The sequence below is a fragment of the Dendronephthya gigantea genome, unplaced genomic scaffold (assembly GCF_004324835.1).
Source record: "Dendronephthya gigantea isolate DGI-Jeju-01 unplaced genomic scaffold, DenGig_1.0 000053F, whole genome shotgun sequence".
Taxonomy (NCBI): Eukaryota; Metazoa; Cnidaria; class Anthozoa; order Malacalcyonacea; family Nephtheidae; genus Dendronephthya; species Dendronephthya gigantea.
In genome coordinates this window covers 337,457-357,251 of record NW_021163063.1, presented here as the reverse complement: position 1 = coordinate 357,251, position 19,795 = coordinate 337,457, and the positions used below count along the sequence as shown (strand labels likewise).

General features: G+C 37.3%; 3 protein-coding genes across 3 annotated transcripts; 1 reads left to right on the top strand and 2 right to left on the bottom strand.

The window, feature by feature from the left end:
• Nucleotides 1-68: 68 nt before the first annotated feature.
• On the bottom strand, nucleotides 69-6,720 carry LOC114529018. The gene is made up of 5 exons (XM_028550745.1): nucleotides 5,774-6,720; nucleotides 4,878-4,955; nucleotides 4,652-4,779; nucleotides 3,192-3,926; nucleotides 69-2,903 (listed from the first exon to the last, which is right to left on the bottom strand). Exons 1-5 carry the CDS (start codon nucleotides 6,200-6,202, stop codon nucleotides 1,253-1,255), a joined length of 3,021 nt encoding a protein of 1,006 aa, XP_028406546.1. The 5' UTR covers nucleotides 6,203-6,720; the 3' UTR covers nucleotides 69-1,252.
• Nucleotides 6,721-6,873: 153 nt separating this feature from the next.
• LOC114529020 (DNA polymerase delta subunit 2-like) lies at nucleotides 6,874-11,418 on the top strand. Its single transcript, XM_028550747.1, has 10 exons — nucleotides 6,874-7,250; nucleotides 7,532-7,650; nucleotides 7,722-7,845; nucleotides 7,923-8,158; nucleotides 8,785-8,874; nucleotides 9,228-9,308; nucleotides 9,636-9,793; nucleotides 9,872-9,999; nucleotides 10,491-10,592; nucleotides 10,781-11,418. Exons 1-10 carry the CDS (start codon nucleotides 7,001-7,003, stop codon nucleotides 10,933-10,935), a joined length of 1,443 nt encoding a protein of 480 aa, XP_028406548.1. The 5' UTR covers nucleotides 6,874-7,000; the 3' UTR covers nucleotides 10,936-11,418.
• A 74-nt stretch (nucleotides 11,419-11,492) lies between these two features.
• LOC114529019 (kelch-like protein 20) lies at nucleotides 11,493-16,493 on the bottom strand. The gene is made up of 4 exons (XM_028550746.1): nucleotides 15,561-16,493; nucleotides 13,488-13,828; nucleotides 12,566-12,742; nucleotides 11,493-12,219 (listed from the first exon to the last, which is right to left on the bottom strand). The coding sequence occupies exons 1-4, from the start codon at nucleotides 16,490-16,492 to the stop codon at nucleotides 11,939-11,941; spliced, it is 1,731 nt and encodes a 576-aa protein (XP_028406547.1). The 5' UTR covers nucleotide 16,493; the 3' UTR covers nucleotides 11,493-11,938.
• Between the last annotated feature and the right edge of the window lie 3,302 nt (nucleotides 16,494-19,795).

The window sequence follows — 19,795 nt, the reverse complement described above, 5'->3', positions numbered from 1 at the left end:
GTCATACATTAACCGCTTACTTGAACATAAGTGTTTAACAAAATTAACGAGAAAAGGTTGCAAAATCATATTATACGATGTATTTGTGAATAACTCGGAATATTCAAGCAATACAGTATATACAGTGTTACAAAATGCACAGAATTGCAATAAAATGCAATGCAATAAAAGTGTAGAAATACATTCGTGCAGAATCATTTCGTCATTTGCATATTAATAAACAGTATACTATGCAAAGATCATTATTTTTGACTGAATAAAAAAAATATTGGTGTTAGCATAGTTACAAAGATCGAATTACTTTGCGATATACTTGATTGGTTCCAATTTAAAAAAACGCTGTTATTTCATTGCGGGTTTATTCGTTTTGTTTCACTATAACTAGAATGGTCCTTAGGCTTAGTCAAGAGACATGATATTTTCAATTGAAATATTTTCCCCGAAAAAACGTAGGAATATTCTTCCCAAGAAATGTGTGCTTGAAATGCAACACACCACGCAAACTTGTGCAACCATTAAAGTGTTGCTATTAATAGATGTACAGTATTAATTATACAGATATGTTATGTGTTGTCTGTATACAAGGGCCTATAGTAATTGGTTTTATGCTGTTGTGGTGTCCCCGCCTTTTGTTACTGTCACCTTTCTATCCAACCTTAAAACGTGGAGGCTAGTCATACTGATGAATTCCACAAGTTTGACAAGGTTTACGTCAAGTTCTGAGCAATTTTTCGTATTTCTCAACTCATAAAATTCACGTTATTAATATCAATTGTAATTAAACCGTCCAAAGACAGCGTTCAAGAGTGCATATTTTTTGGTTTTTCACCACTGAGACATCGACAAATGTCTGACGTTTACACGTTTTGGGGCAGGACAGAAATGGTTGTGTGTATGTGTTGTTGATTGTGTAATTATAGGCGAAGATAAATAAATAAATAAATATTTAAAAGAATTAAATCCCCCCACTCCAGTTGATTGGTTGAGAGTACAGTTAGCCATGAATAATCATATTGCTGCACAACATGTAGATGGATTGGGTACGAGGTACGGAGTACGACCTGTCACGAGCTGTATATGAAAATGTCGTTTTATAGATATCTTACAGAAAAATTCGTGGGGAAAAAATGAATTATCACCTCACGAGCGCAGGTTGATATCCACGCATGAACACAAAAAAATAAGAAGGGGTCTTTTAATATAAAACTCGACGAATACAAATTTAAATATTATCGTATGAGCGAAAGTATTATTAACATTGGTAATAAAATAGCAAATACGGGGTTGAATAGCATGAGGATGATTGTGACAAAATCTCTTCCATGTCCTTAGCACTGATCTCTTGAACTTCAGCGTCGTCGAATTTCAACCAGGTCGAAGTGGATATTGGCCTTTCAGAACTATCAATGTTACTTTGGATGGAGCAATCTTCATATTGGAAGCTTTTGCCATCTGAGACTGGGGTAAAACCCTGTGAGTTTGAAGGCTGCGAGTTGCTCGAGTTTTGAGTATTATTTCTATAGGTACCTTTGTCGTTTGCTGTTTCATTTGAATAAGCATTATTCGGTACGGAATAGTGTTTAATATCAGCGCTGGTTATTGCTTGGTCCTGCAACGTTGCCACCCCTGTGTCTACTTTTACAAATTCATCTGCAGATGGGCTATCATTGGAACACAGTTCATCACATGGTTCAATTTGGGCGGATGACTTCGTGAAAGACTTTGAGTCAGAACCACACGTAGGCAAGTCGTCATTATTTGAAGTTTGTCCGCATGAACTTGTCGGTTCACACGAAGATCTAACTTTTGGAGACAAGTCATTTTTCTTTATGGTATCAAAGGCCGAATCGTGAGACATCTGAAAGCTGGTGGATGTTGAACAGTCGACAGAATCTGTCGGTTGGGAATCATTTCCACCTTCTTGTCCAGAAGACTGACTCGATCTTGTGTCTAAAGGTGCATGATTGCTTTCAGGTGTACAGCTTTGATCAGAAATTTCTACATTCACGCGAGATTTGGTTTTACAACTTCCCGACTTCGGTATTGGTTTAAAAAATCTGGTAATGTCCATACTACAAGGTATACGAGTAAAACTAGCAGAGGCTGCTTCCTCCTCATCTGAGGAATTGCCCGAACCTCCGCCGTCCTTTGCGTCCCGCCCGCTATGAATTCCTTTTCCTTTGAATTTAACGTCCTTCCCAAGAACATCGTTAATATTAGCTCTTCTTGGAATTTGATTCTGTTTTGAAGTATCTTTTAATGGTTCTAGGTTTGTGTCCTCGTTATCAACTTCCATCCCTACACGTTTCTCACAGCACAAATCTTCGCTTTCCCCACGTCCATTCTTCAAGTTACTTTGGCCATCAAAAGTAGTTTTTTCATCGCACATGCCCCCGGAAGAATTGCTTTCACAATCTCGTGCCTTGCACGCGTGGCTCTTGCTCACCTCATCATTAGCCTTGCTATCAATGTTTGTAACCTTGGTAGCACTGCTTTGAGTTGATCCACATTTAACCCTTTGGTTTCGGCGATATTTGTGACCATTCATACTTGGAACTTCAGTGCTGTAACATTGGTCGATTGTGGATAAACAACTGTCATCTACTTCCATTGCATGGCCACTATTTCTCACTACTTCACATTGTACCGCACCGGAACATTCTTCCGCATTAACCTTCCCCCTACCGTCAGCATTCTTCTTGAAAATATCAACATTGACATAGCTCAGATAATGGCCACTGCAAGAGGACATTCCATTGTGCATGACAACACCAAACAAGCGGTAGACTGCATCCTTCTCTGAGCAAGTTTCACTGCACCATTTCTTTAAAGAGAGTTGTTGTGGTGTGTGCAAGCTTCTCGTAACCTTGGTCACCCAGCTGTTGGTGTAGAGATTTTGGTTACTAAAAAGAAGATGGATCCATGGAAATGAATCAATTTAAATGAAGAGATCACATGACCATGTTAAATGTCATGAAGAACGCGGCATTTACGCCAACATTTTTGTGCTAGCCTGGTATCGGTTGCGCTCATGACTAGTCGGTAAGCTCATCGATTTATGCCATTCATGTTTTCTCAATCGTAGTGGTAGTGGCAGTAGTAGTAGAAACCTGAAACTCGCTAATAACAGCACGAAGAGGTAGTAGAGGTGGACAGTAGTTATATAAACAATGACTGATAAACTGACTTACCCGTAAGAAGTTTGAAACCGTTTCAAATGAATTGTAAGCACTCTTGGAAGCTTCTCAAAATACGTACTGATATCAGCTTCTGTCAAAGTTGCACAATTATCACAGAAGTACTTGTTATCACCGTTTAATCGTTCAACTGAAGCAAACTTTGATATCGCCCAGGACAAGTTTATCTCTCGATCGGACTCGTCTTCGGAATCAGAAAGGCTGTTTCCATGTTCCCAATCACTGCTTGATTTCTTCTTGTTCTGAACTGGCACACTTATATCTTGAAAATTCTCGTGACGTTGACGAATTCCTTCGCATGTTAAACAGCATGTTTGCAACAACAGGGTTCCTTCAAATAAGCGCTTTACAAGGTTTACACTTTCCGAAGAGGTTGGTTTACAATTTGCAAGTGACTTGGGTGTTGCTGTGTAAAGATTAGTTTTGATTAAACCATCGTTCCACCCTTCGTCACAGTTAGGTTGTGAACTGGTCGATATATCAGTAGTCATGGCCATGGTAGGTAATTCCTCGGTTTTTATAACACCATTAATGATGGTACTTGGATATTTACAACCTCCACGGACTTTGGAATCATTGTTGTTAGCTAGGTTGGTACCAACTTTCACAATCCCTTGTTGCTCACCCTTTACTAAACCAACACATTCATCCTCAACTAGACCAAGAAACGACCGTAAAAATTCCTGAGCGTCGTGCTGTTGATAGCCACTGAATAGTGGACACAGACCACTAGATTGAAAAAAAGTCGTTCAAGATTACTATTCAAAATCAAAAAAGCAATATTTTCTGTGTCATTTAATCAGTATACTTTCAAACACGTTTGTTCTATCTAGATTGAAAAAAAGTCGTTCAAGATTACTATTCAAAATCAAAAAAGCGATATTTTCTGTGTCATTTAATACACTTTCAAACACGTTTGTATTATCAAACCCTGTTTAGACTTGGTTTTCTTCATCTTGCGTGTAAGCTTCTGACCATTCAGTAATAAAAAGTGGCTTTTGTACATCAGTTTCGCTCATAACAAAGGATATTTTGATTTAAAAATGTTCTAATCCATAAATTTCCAAACATCGAGTCACATTACATTGATAAAGAAATACATTTAGAACTTCCAAAATCCAAAACAGTGCAATTCGAAATGTAAACCAACACACAAAGCATTTCTCACCATTTTTGACATTATTTAAACGAAAATACAGCTAGCAAGATTTGAATAATCTAAAATAATATCTCCAATTTCAAAACCCTCTGCTTTTCAACCAAAAAGAAAGTTACTCTAATTTGTTTCGACATCCTGATCAATGAACAGCTAACACACATAAAACTGCCCTCGAGACATTTAAACAAAAACATTGTAGACAAGTAACAAGCACAATGCCATAAACACCTAGCTTTTGAGAAATGGTAAAAATGGCATTTCTAAAATGGTTTATTGAGTCCATAATGTGACTAACCTGAAATCCCTGACAAAATCTTGAGGACGAACAGCAAGAGTGGTCCATCCTGAACGGTTCTTTACTTCATTTGCTTCCAAACCAAACTTGCCATAGTTTTCCTCAGCCTTTTTCATTGCACTTGTAAGCTAAGAAAGAAAAAAGGAAATCTTGGGAACTTAATCACTGTGTTGGTCAGAGCAACTAAAACCATTAAAGAAAAATTATTTTTAACTTAATTGCTGACCTTATGTATACTGTGGATAATGCTTGGTCTACTTGAAGGTAACAAATCCTCACCCAATAAGTTGTCTCCTTCACTTGTCTAAAAGTAACAAAAGAATGTTAAAATTAAGACAATATGCAAATGACATTTCAATAGTAACATTATGCTCTTTCTCATAACGAGAGCAAGAAGCAAAAGTCTATGTAACACAAGGTTCAATTGACTTGTTAGTTTTTTTGTGCATTATTTGCATTCTGTCTTCGATGTCATTATGAGAAAGGCCTATAATAATTATACTAAGGAAAAAGTTAATTTAAGATATTAAATTAAAGATATTAATTAACACTAAATGCAAGGGATTATAACAAGGCCAAAAACATCATCACGATTCATCAGGAGCATGTTCTGATTGGTCATAATGCTTGCTAACAGATACAGTTTTTGTATAAACTAACTGTTGGCATAACATATGCATTAAAATTATAGCAATATACATAAACCATTGTATTTATTTTACTATTCTACACGCATAGTCCACTTGGAATCTTGGATATGCATGGTAAGTATGCCCAAAACATGGTAAACCATTCATAACTAAATTTTGCTGGTGTACATGAACCTAAGGTCAAATTGCAAAGCTATATTCACTAGAGGACAATATTTACTTATTATCGCTATAATAACTCAAAACTGAAAAAAATGTCAACCAAAACCTTAATCTTAAACCACTTTTACACCTATTTTGCTTTGTACATATTGTACAAAACATCCACTCACCTATGTTCACGAGTTTAAAATAATATACTGTGACCCCTAGTATTAAAAACCCCTTAAATCATCTCGTAAAGAACGGAACTCCTCAATGAAAAGCACAAGTTACTTGACAAATAGTTCTTTGACTATATTTATACACTCACCACGTTAGCATCCATTGCACAATTTTGAGCGCATATTTCATCCAAATTTGCAAGTGATGTCAAAAATTCTGGACAAAACCTCAAAACTTGCAAGACAGCGTTGAGGTAGCAAGTATTTCCGAGGTTTGTAAGGCCCGTATAAGGCAACGGTGGTGTGACAGTTTCGACTTGAAATCCAAATGTAGTATTCGCTTCTGTCAAGTCATTTGTTGACTTTTCCACAGGCGAACTTACAGGCCTTTTGCTCTCAGAATTCATCGTGGAATCCCCGTTTTCTTTCATGCTTTCACCCTCGCTGTCGCTTTCCATCGGATTCTTTGGCTTAGGCTTCTTTTTCGCCTTTAACTTTAGCGAAAATTTGAATTTCTTTCTTGGCGGGCTTTCGACAGCAGGAGGACTTCGCGCTTGACACGTTGTAAGCATGGACATAATTTACGCTACAAAAAGCTTCAAATCTTTAATGAAATTACGCCAAATGCCTCTTCGAGAAGTTGAATTTCTTATATGTCGTCGATTTCCAGGTTTTCTGCGCCAGAATTAGCTCACAAACGCGTGAAAATTTTAAGTTCATTGACCATTCTTCCCGCCATAAACAACAGCGACCCGATTATTCACCGACCGCATGGTTCAGGGAAATATCGGGGTAAATGGGAATGATTGGGAATAAAGATGTATAAAAAGAAAGGTAGATTGAGGATGATATGAGGATCGCAGGAGATATTTTAAGTCACGAACGCGCAATTTTCAATACTTTTAAAAACAATTTCGAAAATATTTTTAAATTGGCAATGGTAGATTATTCGATTAAAAAGATCAGCTGGTTTGCTCGATATCGCTTTCATAATGTGGAAAGAAATTCCCTAACCTAAGTATACAAAAGGAGAGAAAATGTTTCAAATAGATTGCTTGTATTTTGTAATAAAAAACGAAAGTGATAAGCCATATTTAGTTATTTACATATTTTCTCATCTCTCACTTTCTGATAATTCGAAAACGGGGCCAAAATGGCTGCTAAATGGCAGCAGGTAAACAGCAGGTGTATATTTTGTTTACATTTTGCGATTGCAATTTCCAAATATAGACTTTAAAAGTGGAAACACCCGCGCAAATTTTCCATCACCCACATGGCGCCAAGTATAAATCATTAGAAGTTTCAAGTTTGTATATTTGGATAAATTTTACAATCTTCTCAATAAAGAAATAAAAACGTTCAGAAAAGAGAGAAAAATGATTGATAATCAAAACAATAATGCGGATTATTTGCTGTCGTGTCCTGCCAATGGAGAGGAAGAAGATACCCAGAGCGCCATTGAGAGGGCCACTTGCTCATACATTGACAAGTCCGAAAGATTTTTGTTACAGGAAAGAAATTTTAACAGGCAATATGCCCAAATTTATTCGGTCCGATTAATGGAAATGAGAAAAATGCTTGCTGCTGCCGCGAGACAGAAGTGGGATCACTGTGATGGCAGGGAAGGTACATGGTACAATCACCTGTGCATATTTGGGGGGAGGGGGCAATGACTGAGGGGAGAGGGTGCAAATCCAGAGCTATGGGAAATAATTTTTGCCCAGGTGAAAGACAATCAGTGCAGCACTGATTGTTTAATTTATATGTGATGTAGTTACAAAGAATACAAATTTAAGTTTCTTTCAGGGGGATGGGGGCAACTGCCCCTGCTGTGCCCTGAATTTTGCCTGTGGTCCTATGCAAGTCTCTTTTTCAGAGTGTTGTAATCATGCTTTGACTGGTACTAGGTAAATTGGACATAAGGAGAACTGTCAACCTAGTGATTGGAGAAAAATGCATCATGATCGGAACTCTGTTTAAAAAGATGGAGTTGAAACCCGTCATACTAAAAGAACTCAGTGTCGAGGTAAGTGATATGTTGATTAGAGAATTCTCAAACCATGAAGGCTAATTGGGGTTCATTAAACTTCCATCTAGAACAATCTGATACCTCAGCCTCCAAGGGTAAAATATATTGATGAAAGTGATGAACTAATCTTGGAAGATGAAGCTCAAAGAGTGAGACTTATTGGAGAGATACCCTTTGAAAAACTAACCACAGGTTATATGCTAAATTGTGAAAAGTTTGTAGGAAAAAAAAGAGTAAATGCAACTGTTTGTTGCCATGACAATTTCTAGGCATAAACATTGCTGTTCTTGGTCATGAAGACAAGGACGGAAAGTTTGTCGTTGAGGATTACTGTCTGAGTGGATTGCCTTATCAGGAAGATATAAAGCTTGATCAAATCTTAATGGATGGTGAGGATAGATTTGTGGCACTAGTAAGTGGCCTGAATTTTGGAGGAGAAAGTCAAGATTGTTTACAACTTCAAATGTTTGTTGATCTATTGACTGGTCAACTTGGAAGCATTCAGGTATGAATTAGCTGGTATATGACTCAAAATACAGCAAAAACAACATTTTGTCAAATGTGTCCAATGTTCCAGTGTTGACTGTTGCTACTAATACTAACCTGACTAGTCTAATACTTTACTCCTTGCAATGAATCATTCAGTGTTTCTTTTCAACTGTCCTAAATATCAGTTGATCATTGCAGTACTGCTAGTCTGACTGAGTGATGGGTAACTGTTGCTACTAGTACTAGCCTGACTAATCTAGTACTTACTGCTTTGCAGTGAATTATTCAGTGTTTTACTTTCAATTAACCTTCCTTAATTTCAGTTGATCATTGCAGTACTGCTAGTTTGACAGATTGTTAACTGTTGGTAGCCACTAATACTAGTCTAGTACTTACTGCTTTGCAATGATTTATATTGTGTTTACCACTTGCAAGTTGCAACCTGTATAAAAAAATTAGGAGTACAAATTAACCACCGCCACAACAATTTCCGTATTCCGATTGTGTGCTGATTGTTGCTACGAATACTAGCCTCAGTATACCTAGTGTCAAGTACTTAGTTTCTACCAAAATAATTCATTTATTGAAATATATCTCTGAATCACAGAATTACTCAGTATCTTTTTTTCCATCTTCATAAAGGATCAGAACAATTACGCCAAAGTTGTCCGAGTTATAATTGCTGGTAACTCTCTCAGTTCTTGTACGAGAAACAAAGAACACGAATCAAAGGTTATTTTATGTTATTTGCAGGAGAAAATTTTGATGGTACCTGTTCTGGCCATCTTCTTTGTTTTTGGCGGGAAAAACTCCGGTCACTGATCTTATATTACACTGAATACATGCAGCAACTACAGTCTCAACCAATCAAAAACGTTGTCCGGCCAAAAATTAAAAGAAAAATGATACATCACGCCGATTCACGCGAGCACCAGGATGTGTCTTTTGAGCAACTGTGTATTTATAATGTTTCGGGCTTCAGTTTTTATCAGGTTCCCTTGGGAGTTCATTAATTCTGCCTTTTAATGAGTATAGTTGAATGATCCAGTTATTCTGATTCCGTAAAAATGTGGTTATTTTGATAGGCAAAATATCTAACTCGTAACACTCAGGCTGCGAGTGTTGAAGCGATGAAAAACCTGGATGATTGTTTGGCCCAGTTAGCAGTAAGTACAACAAGAAACGCTTCATAATTTTCCATACTTACTGCTTTGCAATGATTTACATTGTGTTGACCACTTCTTGTAAACGTAAAATATTCTGCTGAAGATGAATCGATCTTGATTCGAAATATACAGAATAAAATTTGTATCATGCTTTCATTTTTCGGAATTACTTTAATTCTATATGTGCTAAAACTATCAGCTGGTAAAGGATACATACACTTAAACTAAAAGGAAGATCATTTTCACTTTACCTTTCGCCTAACGTCGAAGGACTCTCTTCATTTGCAAGTTTGCAATTCATCACAATGTAAATATTTGAAATTTCAGGCTTGTATGCCAGTTGATATTATGCCTGGAGAGTTTGATCCTTGTAACTACGTGTGGCCACAACAACCACTGCACTCGTGTATGTTTTCACGAGCTAAAGTCTACTCGACATTCAAAAATGTTCCAAACCCTTACGACGCTATGGTAGCTGGAGTGAGGTAACTGGAATCTTGGACTTGCTTCCACTGGATGGAATTCTACTTTGTTTAACGCTGACCACTTTCCGTATTTTCCAGGATACTCGGAACAGACGGTCGAAATATCAATGACATTTACAGATTTACCGGTCAAAACAGCAGGATGGATATTCTCAAGTTAACTTTGGAAGGTGGTCACATTGCCCCTACGGCACCAGATACCTTAGGTAAGAATTCGCTCTAATAGAGATGGGGCATGTCATTTTTGCGAATTGACATCAGTATAAAGGAAAACAATTTTGAATACAATTTTGTTATATCATGTCAAAAGGCAGACGTCCAATTCTCACTCAACTGATTTAAATCTTATGTTGGGAATGCCGTTAGAGGCTATGTTGAACCAACACAATCACAATTATAGTTTAACTTTTAACAATAAAGAGTAAAGTAAAAACACCTCACATTCACTATCGCAATCCCTAATTGATACTCTCAAGTTGAACGTCACTTTCAATCTGTCTTTAATCATCCGAATTCCTTACTTATTATTGTTTCTCATTCAGTGTTAATTATACCTATGACATTTGCATGCATTATGTTAATTATCATATATCCGCACAATTTCCAACATCGTATAGTTTTGATTGACATGCCACAATGGCGGGAAAACAATATAGGGAGATAGCTTTAACCATTTCTACGATTGCAACATTTCCAGGAAGTTACCCGTATTACGATAAAGACCCATTCATTATCAAAGAATGTCCTCACGTTTATTTTGTTGCAAATCAACCAGAGTTTGGCCATGACATCGTTACAGGTCAGTGAACCACCCTTTACCACCGTGATAAAAACCCTATTTATCCCTGATATAAGCGGAGTTCCCAGCGCTCTCCTAAGTGTGCCCTATTAAAATTAATGCATTCTGATTGGGTAACTGAAAATGTAAACAAATTTGCGGATTGAAAACGAAATTTCCTCAGAATACTTCATCATATATATTTTTAGGAACTAAAGGCGGTAAAGTAACAATTGTGATGGTTCCGAGTTTTTCAGAAACAGGTTGCTGTGTGTTGCTAAATCTACGAACTTTGGAATGTCAACCCATCATGTTCTCGTCCAGCTTGGAACACGGAAATAAAGTTGAAGCAATGGAGACTTAGTTGACTTAGAAAACGCAAAAGCTATACGTCATTGTAACTACAACACACTTGTTAGACTGTTGCCACCATTAACGATGCAAATTATGTTAATGTCCCTCATGCAATAGCTATCATTTCCAAAGATATCAAAGTGTCAAAGTTGAAGATTTCGCTTTAAAATAAGATAAGATTGAGTTACGATTTCTGTTCATTTGAAGGAGAAAAGCATGCAATAGCTATCATTTCCAAAGATATCAAAGTGTTTCACTTCAAAATAAGATAAGATTTAGTTAAGATATTTTTTCATTTGAAGGAGAAAAGCATGCAATATATCTTTAAAAAAATCTTTAAACCAAATATAAAGCTATACATATTATTTCAAACCATATAATTATAATGGTTTACATGGAAGTACTGGGTTGCCATATGTTTCGAAAATTTATTTACAGTATTCATAACTAACAAATAGTGACATTTATATTGTACGTAAATATTCTTTATTTATATACTATTATGTTGTTTTTTCTTTCTGTTAATTTCAAAATGTATGTTAATTTATATATAATACTCAGTCGTAAACATAAAATACTAAATGGTTGGATAATAATTTATATTGTTTATATTTAAAACGTACAAAATTTGCTTGCGAATGCTCTGGTTGAAGTAATTTACATTTTTTACAATTCGAGTGATGTGTATCTCTTAATATAATCACGATTTTTCATGAAATAATTATCGGTTATTGCTGCATAACATTTCTGGGTGTAGTGAATACCCATTATATTAGAATATAAATTAATCAGCCCGCTGACAACAAAGATTTAGCAATTACCGTCCAGTTCTCGGGTAAAAGTGGACACCTGCCCTCTCCCATTCCCCTTCAGGAAATCAAATCGTAGACATCAACTCCCGCAGCAGCACCGGTGTGTTTCCGGGCAAGACCTCTGTGCTGTTCGTGGGGTCAAACATTTCCACCATGCTCGGATAGGGAGGGGGTCTACTACACCCACCTACGCAAGGTTTATCACATCTTATAGACATCAGGTAAGACTGCAACCCCCGCGGCCGCACGGCAAGTTTCCATCGGTAATACCTCCTCCCATGTGTTGTTCTTGGGGTCAAAGATCTCCACCGTGCTCAGGTAAGAGGGGCCATCAATCCCTCCGATGGCGTAGAGCTGGCTTCCGTAATTTACCATGCACACCCCGTCCCGACAGGAGTTCATAGCCGCGACCTCTTGCCAAGCGTTCATACGCGGCTCAAACATCTCCACTAAACTTAATCTCGAAATCCCGTCAAAGCCACCTTTAATTATACAAACAAAACGACTATTCGCAACGAATGCCCATATCCGAATGGCCGAATGACCAAGAGGATAAAATGTTCAGGAAGTTGCAGAGTTTTGAAGAGAATTATTGTAAATTGGGGGAAAATTCTTTCAATTGGGGGGCGGATGGTAAGCAAATTTTGTAACAGTTTTTATCGGAGAAATTGATATTTTTCAAGAAAGGTAAAACTTTAGATGGCCAATATACAACCACTAAACTTCGCGAGTTAACTTTTATGCTCCTTCAACAATGGAAAGGTAAAAAGTTTATTTTTTCGATTTGTGCAGTAGGTCTATTAAAAAACAGTGGTGTAAATAATATACCTGCGACGTAGAGTATGCCATCAACAACAGCAGCACCGATGCCCGCTCGAGGTCTGCTCATTGGCGGAACGTATGACCATTTGTTCGTCAGTGGATCGTAACGTTCACAGGAATTCAAGAACGACGTACCGTCATTTCCACCAATCACAAACAGACTGTTGCCCAACTCAGCCACACCTACGGATATAAGAATAGGTACACTCAGGAATGATAACCTAACTGGGGCAATGGAGGAAGCAAGTGAAATCCCATATATTAGTGATTATCGTAACGCGCATTTCCAAGTTTCTGGTTATATTATCTTGCTAAACTATGGTGAATCAGCTTGCGATAATCAAGGCTGAGTTCAACTGTTTGGCGCCAAATTAAAACTTGAACTGGATGATCATGGCTGACTACGATTTTTGGCGCCAATTAAAATTTGCGATGATTTTCGCCGACAGGTCGAGTACGTCCGACTGTTTGGCGCCAAATCAAAACTTGCGATAATCATGGCTGAGTTCGACTGTTTGGCGCCAAATTAAAATTTGCAATGATCATGACTGACAACGACTTTTGGCGTCAAATTAAAACTTACAACTTTACTAGTACTCAGCACCAAATCAAAACTTGCGATAATCATGGCTGAGTTCAACTGTTTGGCGCCAAATTAAAACTTGCGATGATCATGACTGACAACGACGTTTGGCGCGAAATTAAAACTTGCAAGGATCATGCACCGCTGACAGGTCGAGTGCGACTGTTTGGCGCCAAACTAAAACATGCATTGCTCATAGCTGAGCGCGACTGTTTCCCGCCAAATTGGAACTTGCAAATATCTTGAGCGAGTTCGACAATTGAAGACTTGCATACACGGGAAACAACCTCACAAAAGCGATTAGTGAGGTCTGCTGTCTACTGAGATCTCCTGATTCTTAATTACCTGGAAAACTTCGTGTTACGTTCAATGATGCAACGCAGCTCCAACAGTCGACTTGAGGATCATAACGCTCCACCGTCTTCAGACACGTCCGACCGTCATATCCCCCCAGGGCATACAACGCATCCCCAAGTGTACCCACGCCAACACCAGACCTGGAGGTGTTCAACGACTTAGTGTATATCCATCTGTCCAATTCACGATCGTAACGTTCCACGCTGTTCAGTCTTGAGTAACCGTCCGAGCCGCCGACGGCATAGAGAGAGCCGTTTATGACTCCGACCCCAAGTTGCTGACGTGAAGAGTTCAGGGGGGCCGCTCTTTGCCATTTATTGGAGTACATACTAAATGTAAATGAGTAGGTGGGTTTTTACGTGGGTATGTCTATATGGGGGCAAGGGCAGTGGCGTAGCCAGGCTGACGATTTTGTCCCGCTATGTAAATTTCGAGTTATTATAATTATTCATGTCTTTAGAAATCTATTGTTTTCTCAGGCAATGAACACCAAAATATTATCATAGCAGGACAAAAGACAGGATGGCTACACTACTGGGCAAGGGTACCCCCCAAACTAATTGATAAATTGATTCAATTTAGCGTTTTATGAGAGGGGAGCTTGCTAAAACAAGCCATTGCTCTGTAAACCAGGTGATCTGAAATGGCGGGAAAAGACTAGGACTAGTTGTCAAATAAAAATCCATTTCTCGGTTGAAACAACTTAATATCTCGTGAAATATACTCTATTTAGGTTCCAAATTTATATCAGAGCTATAGTTCTTATAACTAAACATAATCACAAAATTTCGAATGGTTCCATCAAGAATAACAAGACATATAATCGATTAAACACTGCAAGATGGATTTCTATTTTCACAAACTTTCTGAGCGCTGATTGGCTGAAATATGAGCGCGAGATCACCTGGAAGAATTATAGATTTAAAAACAATAAGTTGAATTTAAATTTAGTATAAAGAGGATACTGTATTTTTACTTAGTGTGTAGGGGAAGAACAATGTCTTTGCAGTAATGGGATTATCAGAATTAGTAGGGATAGTGAATAGTTTCATTTCAAAATTAACTAAGAATAACAGTGCAACTTCCTAAATCCATTGCAAAACTCTGTTGGATATCCTGTCTGTCCAAAATATTGCATATTGTTTGTTATTGCGATATGGCCCATATGCTGGCATGAGCTTTTAGAAGGAAAGTTTTTTCTTGCCAACCATGTGGTAATGCCTGTGATATCGAAAGTGATATACTTGGAGGGCTATCAACATTTTAAATAGATCTTAAATGTGATAAATTAGTAATTTAACTGATCTCAAAATATTTTAAACTACACAGACTGCAACGTTTTTTTAGTGCAATCCTGCATAAATTGGTTGCAAATGGTTGCATTGTTAATTGTTAACAATTCAACAAACCTTGTAAAATCATCTTTCCCACCTCAAAATTTACTTTATCATAGGCCAAAAAATATTTATGCTACAAACCTATCACAAGATATAAGCAGACCAGTTAGCACTTTGCCATTTTCGGGAGTAAAATACTAAAGTTTATCATTGGAAATTGTTTCAACAGAACGGCCAAGGCAGACAATATTTTTAACAAACTAGGAATATCTTATAGATATTTAGTTACTCAATGACTGTTGGACCTCTCCCACTGAGGTGTAAAATTGCCTGGTATTAAAGAAAATATATCTAAATCAGCCCTCTGGCACTCATTTGCCATGCAATTTAGCCTCATAAATCTTTGTGTAATAGACTTCAATTCTGAATGAATAATATGAATGATGATGGTGTTTCATATCCAAAAAAGTTTCCTGAATATCATACATTTATTACTTACTCTTCCAAAAGATTTCCTTTTTGAAAGCGCCGAAAAATGCGACAATTACAGTCCATAGGGAGACTAATTAGAATTCCACATGATATTTAATTGTAACAAAGTTTCTCATTAGAACAAATTAACCGCATAATTGCGACAATAGCGGAGGAGTATTGTTGCAAAACCCACACAAGTGCGTAAATAAACTCACAGAGCCCTACAATTAAAAACAAACGGGCAACTTACTGATAACATTCAACGCTGTTCGCTATAGTTTCGCCAGCCTCTTTCCCTCCGACGGCGAAAAGCCAGCCTACCGTCGATTTTCGAGGCTTCATCCTCTGATTACGCATTTGTGCCCTTCGATCGGGTACCAAATAATAGTTTTTTGCCTCGTCCAACAAATCTCGGCACGCCATATTCACCCGTATCAAAGGCTCGTTGTCGATTTTCGACAGGAGATAATCCTTTGAGATCAAGGGAAGCCTCACATTTTCTAAAATCTGCGGCAAGAACTTCGACCGTTCGCTGATATTGAAGCTGACCCATTTTAAAACCGATTCATAAACTTCTTCTTCGTAATTTACGTTCAGGTCGTCACTTGAAAGCACTTTTAACAAGAGCTCTCCCGGCAGCAAATTATATTCTTCGGACTTGACCACGTCCTTGAACTTTTGCAGAACAAAGCGGTCCACGGATTCAAGAAAATTCGTACAGCCGTGAGCCTCGACAAACTTGCGAATACCCAAACAGTTCGTCGGGTCCAGCTGCGTCTCTAGAAATTTACAACACAATTCACCGACTTCGTGAAATTGTATCAGCGAGCTTGTCGCTAGCAAAGCCTGAACATTCTCAACGTTGATGTTTATTCTACCGGTGTAAGCGAACTCGACAAGGTTCTCCAAGATATCGGGATGAATATCTTGCATTGCGACAACCCTTGCTCGACTCTCGGCAAGTTCGCCCGAAAACATGGCGTAGAAGTACGGTGAGCAAGCCGCCAAAACGGCGCGATGGGTCGTTATGTCGCGACCGGCGACTCTTAAAACTACATCACATAGCTTCTCCTTTTCTCGTCGATGTCTGTTCATAAGAGAAAGCACTCGCGTAGCGTGAGAGCACACTGTATGAGACATAAATGGACTTTCAGTTTTGAAAATCATGTTCACTCCGGCCATGTTGTCATGCCAATGAATGAGCTCCTCAGCTCCTCGAATTTACGATTACGTAATTACTTCTCGTACAAAAGCGGTCCCACTGCATGAAAAGCGCCGTATTCTAAGGTATTCACATGTGAATACGGGTGTGAATAAAACACATATTGCAAGCGTATTCCGACATGGAATATTAGTGTGAATACGGCATCGTATTCTTCAGTATTCTAAGTGTGAATACGCCATGAATATGCCGCGTATTCTGAACAATATTCACACTTGGAATATCTCACTTCTCACTTAATCCGTGTTTCCACAAAATAAATTCATCAGCTGACATTTTTAAACTTTATTTTGAATGCTGAAAAATTGAAGTGGAATTTTATAAATAATTTGGCGCAAAAACCAAAAAGCGCGCTTTCGAGTTTAATAAACATTGAACGAGGAGATCGTGCGTTTGTGGCTGTAAGAAATCTTTTTGGCGCTTATAAATAAGGGAAGAGAGTGAAGGATGCCAAGGGCTTGGTAAAGTCTGGAAACTCTGGTCGCAGTTAAAGCCTGGTTTCCATATGACGCCGACCTGTCGCCGACTCATTGTCTGTAATCATCCAAGGAGAAAATGATTTCAGAAAGACAAAAGATTTCACTCATCAGTAATCACCGACAATAATACTTTGCCGACGTCGGCGTCATATGGAAACCAGGCTTAAAGAGCATGCCGGCGAGTATTTGTATGCTACGATTCCCACGAAGTCTGATGAAGAAAATGCGCGAAATAGAAATGAGATTGCATGGCGCGATTTCCACAGCACCTTATGTTCGCTAATACGTGTAAAATGATAACGAATATTAACCGTATTTCAAGGATTTTTTATTGTTCAAAACCAAAAACGCATATACTGTTTGTGCGTAAGGGACCTCTTCGGTGAGTGACTAAATATCGTGCAGTTGAATTCAATAGCCGGCCTATAGACTATACCCTATGACCATGTTGGGAGTAATCTCAACATTTTATTAACAAATTACCTGGTGATAAGAGGTTAATGGGTTATGCATTCGCAGCCTGTGCGAATGTTTAGGCATTTATTGTCCCTCAAGTCTGTCCATTAAGCAAAATATCAATATGAACAAACATGCATAATCATTAGGTTGCCATGTTAATTTGCATAGCAGTCATACACATTGCAATGGTAGGTTTATCCACAGTTAATGTGTTTTATCAAGGTTGATCAAATGCAATACTAAGATTTCAGTCAATTAAAATTTTATACAGTCCTTAACAGATCATGTACATGTGATGGGTTACAACATTTCACATTTTATAAAATATTATTGGAACATCACAAATTGTTCAAAAATATGTAGCAAAAACACAGCCTATCATGAACTTCTACTAAGCTGTTATGATTTTCAATCTTTCATCAGCTGATTGTTAATTTATAAGCAATGTTGTTTTAGTATATATGAAACATTGCTCCTGGAGTATGTCAGAAATTATACTTAATAGTAAATTGTTGAGCAAAGCAAGTAATGTTTTTTCACTTGGTAAGATATTAAAAACTATAGGTGAGCAGATAATGAATCAGGAACTTCTTTCACTGGGTGAAAAATCCTCTTCATCTTTAGCAAAGTTAAGGCCAACTCTTTTGGGAATTTTCTCAATCTTGCAACCCCTGATGGCTAAAAACAATTAAAACCACCTTAAAGCAATTATTGAACAAAATACATAGCAAACTTTCTTAAGCTATAATAGATTATTATCCGAAAGGTTAATGATAATGGTAAAAGCTGATGTTGCATGCATGGCCATTGTTTTTATTGTTGTGCATAGAATTTATGCAGTGTAATGAAATTATAATATTCCTAGGAGAATGTATATGTACAATGTACACACCATTCATATAATTTAAAAGCTAATCAATTAGGGTAAAAATGGAAACAAATTCTTCCATGAACTTAAAGCTGTATATACACATAGCTACTCCTAGTATGCAAACATCGAGAAGCTGTAGTAAACTCATCTACACTTTAATGGTATATTCTTTAAGTATTGTGATTAAATTTATGTACGGAAAAGTAATTGCAAACAAATCAGTAAACAGTCTCAGTTATAAATTATGATGAGGGCAATGTTAAAAGGCTTCACTTAAAAACACAGTCTAGCATGAACTTCTAAGCTGTTAAGATTTCTGTCTTTGGGCAGCTGGTTGTTAAGATTCCTATCTTTTGGCAACCAGTTCAATAGCTATTCTGTGGTAAATATTAGTGTAATATAATTCATATATGCTAAAAGGAAAAATATAGCCATTATTTTGTTAAAAATATGTAATATATAACTAAAAAACACAGTGTGGCTTTGATTTCTAAGCTGTTAAGATTTCTGTCTTTGGGCAGCTGATTGTTAAGATTTCAATCTTTTGGCAATCAATCATTAGCTATTCTGTGACAATTATATAACAATATATATCTATAATATATAAATTTTGCCTAAAATATAAAAAACCCTCATGAAATGCACCAATGCACCTCATTTCAATGCATCTTGAAACGTCTATCTAAGGGTTATGTTATGTTAAAGTTATGATTACAGCAGCTTTCTGAATATTTGTGGTAGGTAAGAAAGTAATGTCCCTTTTCAGTATTGGCAAACTTTTAAATTTTGTTTGTATTGAGTATGGCTTTGAAATGGCAAACATTTGTACCTACTATAATTAGTGTGTGATGGAGGTAGGATTGATGAAAACCATCATACAATTTATTTATTTACAAGCAGGTACAGTTAGCTGTGTACAAATTAGCTACAATAAACACAATCGTAATCTATTTATAATAAAAACAAAAAAAGTGATGAGCCCAGCCGTAAAAGCGTTGGCCTCGCACTATTGTTGTGTTGTGTTGTTTCAGGACTATAGTATGACATAACTCTTGTTATTATTAAATAACTTACCTGATTTTAGGCTTTTTTAGCGCCGCCACAAGAATTATTTTGGGGCATCGCGAACATCTTTAACAATTCAAAGTTGAACAGCTTGAACTTCTGTTGAAACCACGCATTTATATATAAGCGCCCTGGTTGAAACCAATTGACATTTGTGCCATGTTATCGTTTTGTAAACAAAGGGAACTGGACAACTTTTGCGAGGAATCATTTAAAGACATTTATTTGTTATTGTTATACGACCTCCGAATTTCGCCATTTATTCGCAATTTCGCCGCAATTCCTTGGCGCAAAAATTGTCACTAACATGTCGAAGAGGAAATTTCCCAAAGGAAATTTCCTACGATTTCCCAACACTGAACTGTATATATTACGGATGCTTTTGACGA

Coding starts and splice junctions, on each gene's coding strand:
- LOC114529018 (XM_028550745.1), bottom strand. CDS start 6,202: ATGTCCATGCTTACAACGTGTCAAGCGCGAAGTCCTCCTGCTGTCGAA. Junction 4,956..5,773: donor GTGCAATGGATGCTAACGTG/GTGAGTGTATAA, acceptor TGTTACTTTTAG/ACAAGTGAAGGAGACAACTT. Junction 2,904..3,191: donor CGGTTTCAAACTTCTTACGG/GTAAGTCAGTTT, acceptor TCTTCTTTTTAG/TAACCAAAATCTCTACACCA.
- LOC114529020 (XM_028550747.1), top strand. CDS start 7,001: ATGATTGATAATCAAAACAATAATGCGGATTATTTGCTGTCGTGTCCT. Junction 8,875..9,227: donor ACAAAGAACACGAATCAAAG/GTTATTTTATGT, acceptor TTATTTTGATAG/GCAAAATATCTAACTCGTAA. Junction 10,000..10,490: donor TACGGCACCAGATACCTTAG/GTAAGAATTCGC, acceptor CAACATTTCCAG/GAAGTTACCCGTATTACGAT.
- LOC114529019 (XM_028550746.1), bottom strand. CDS start 16,492: ATGGCCGGAGTGAACATGATTTTCAAAACTGAAAGTCCATTTATGTCT. Junction 13,829..15,560: donor AACAGCGTTGAATGTTATCA/GTAAGTTGCCCG, acceptor ATTTACATTTAG/TATGTACTCCAATAAATGGC. Junction 12,220..12,565: donor TGGCATACTCTACGTCGCAG/GTATATTATTTA, acceptor GTATAATTAAAG/GTGGCTTTGACGGGATTTCG.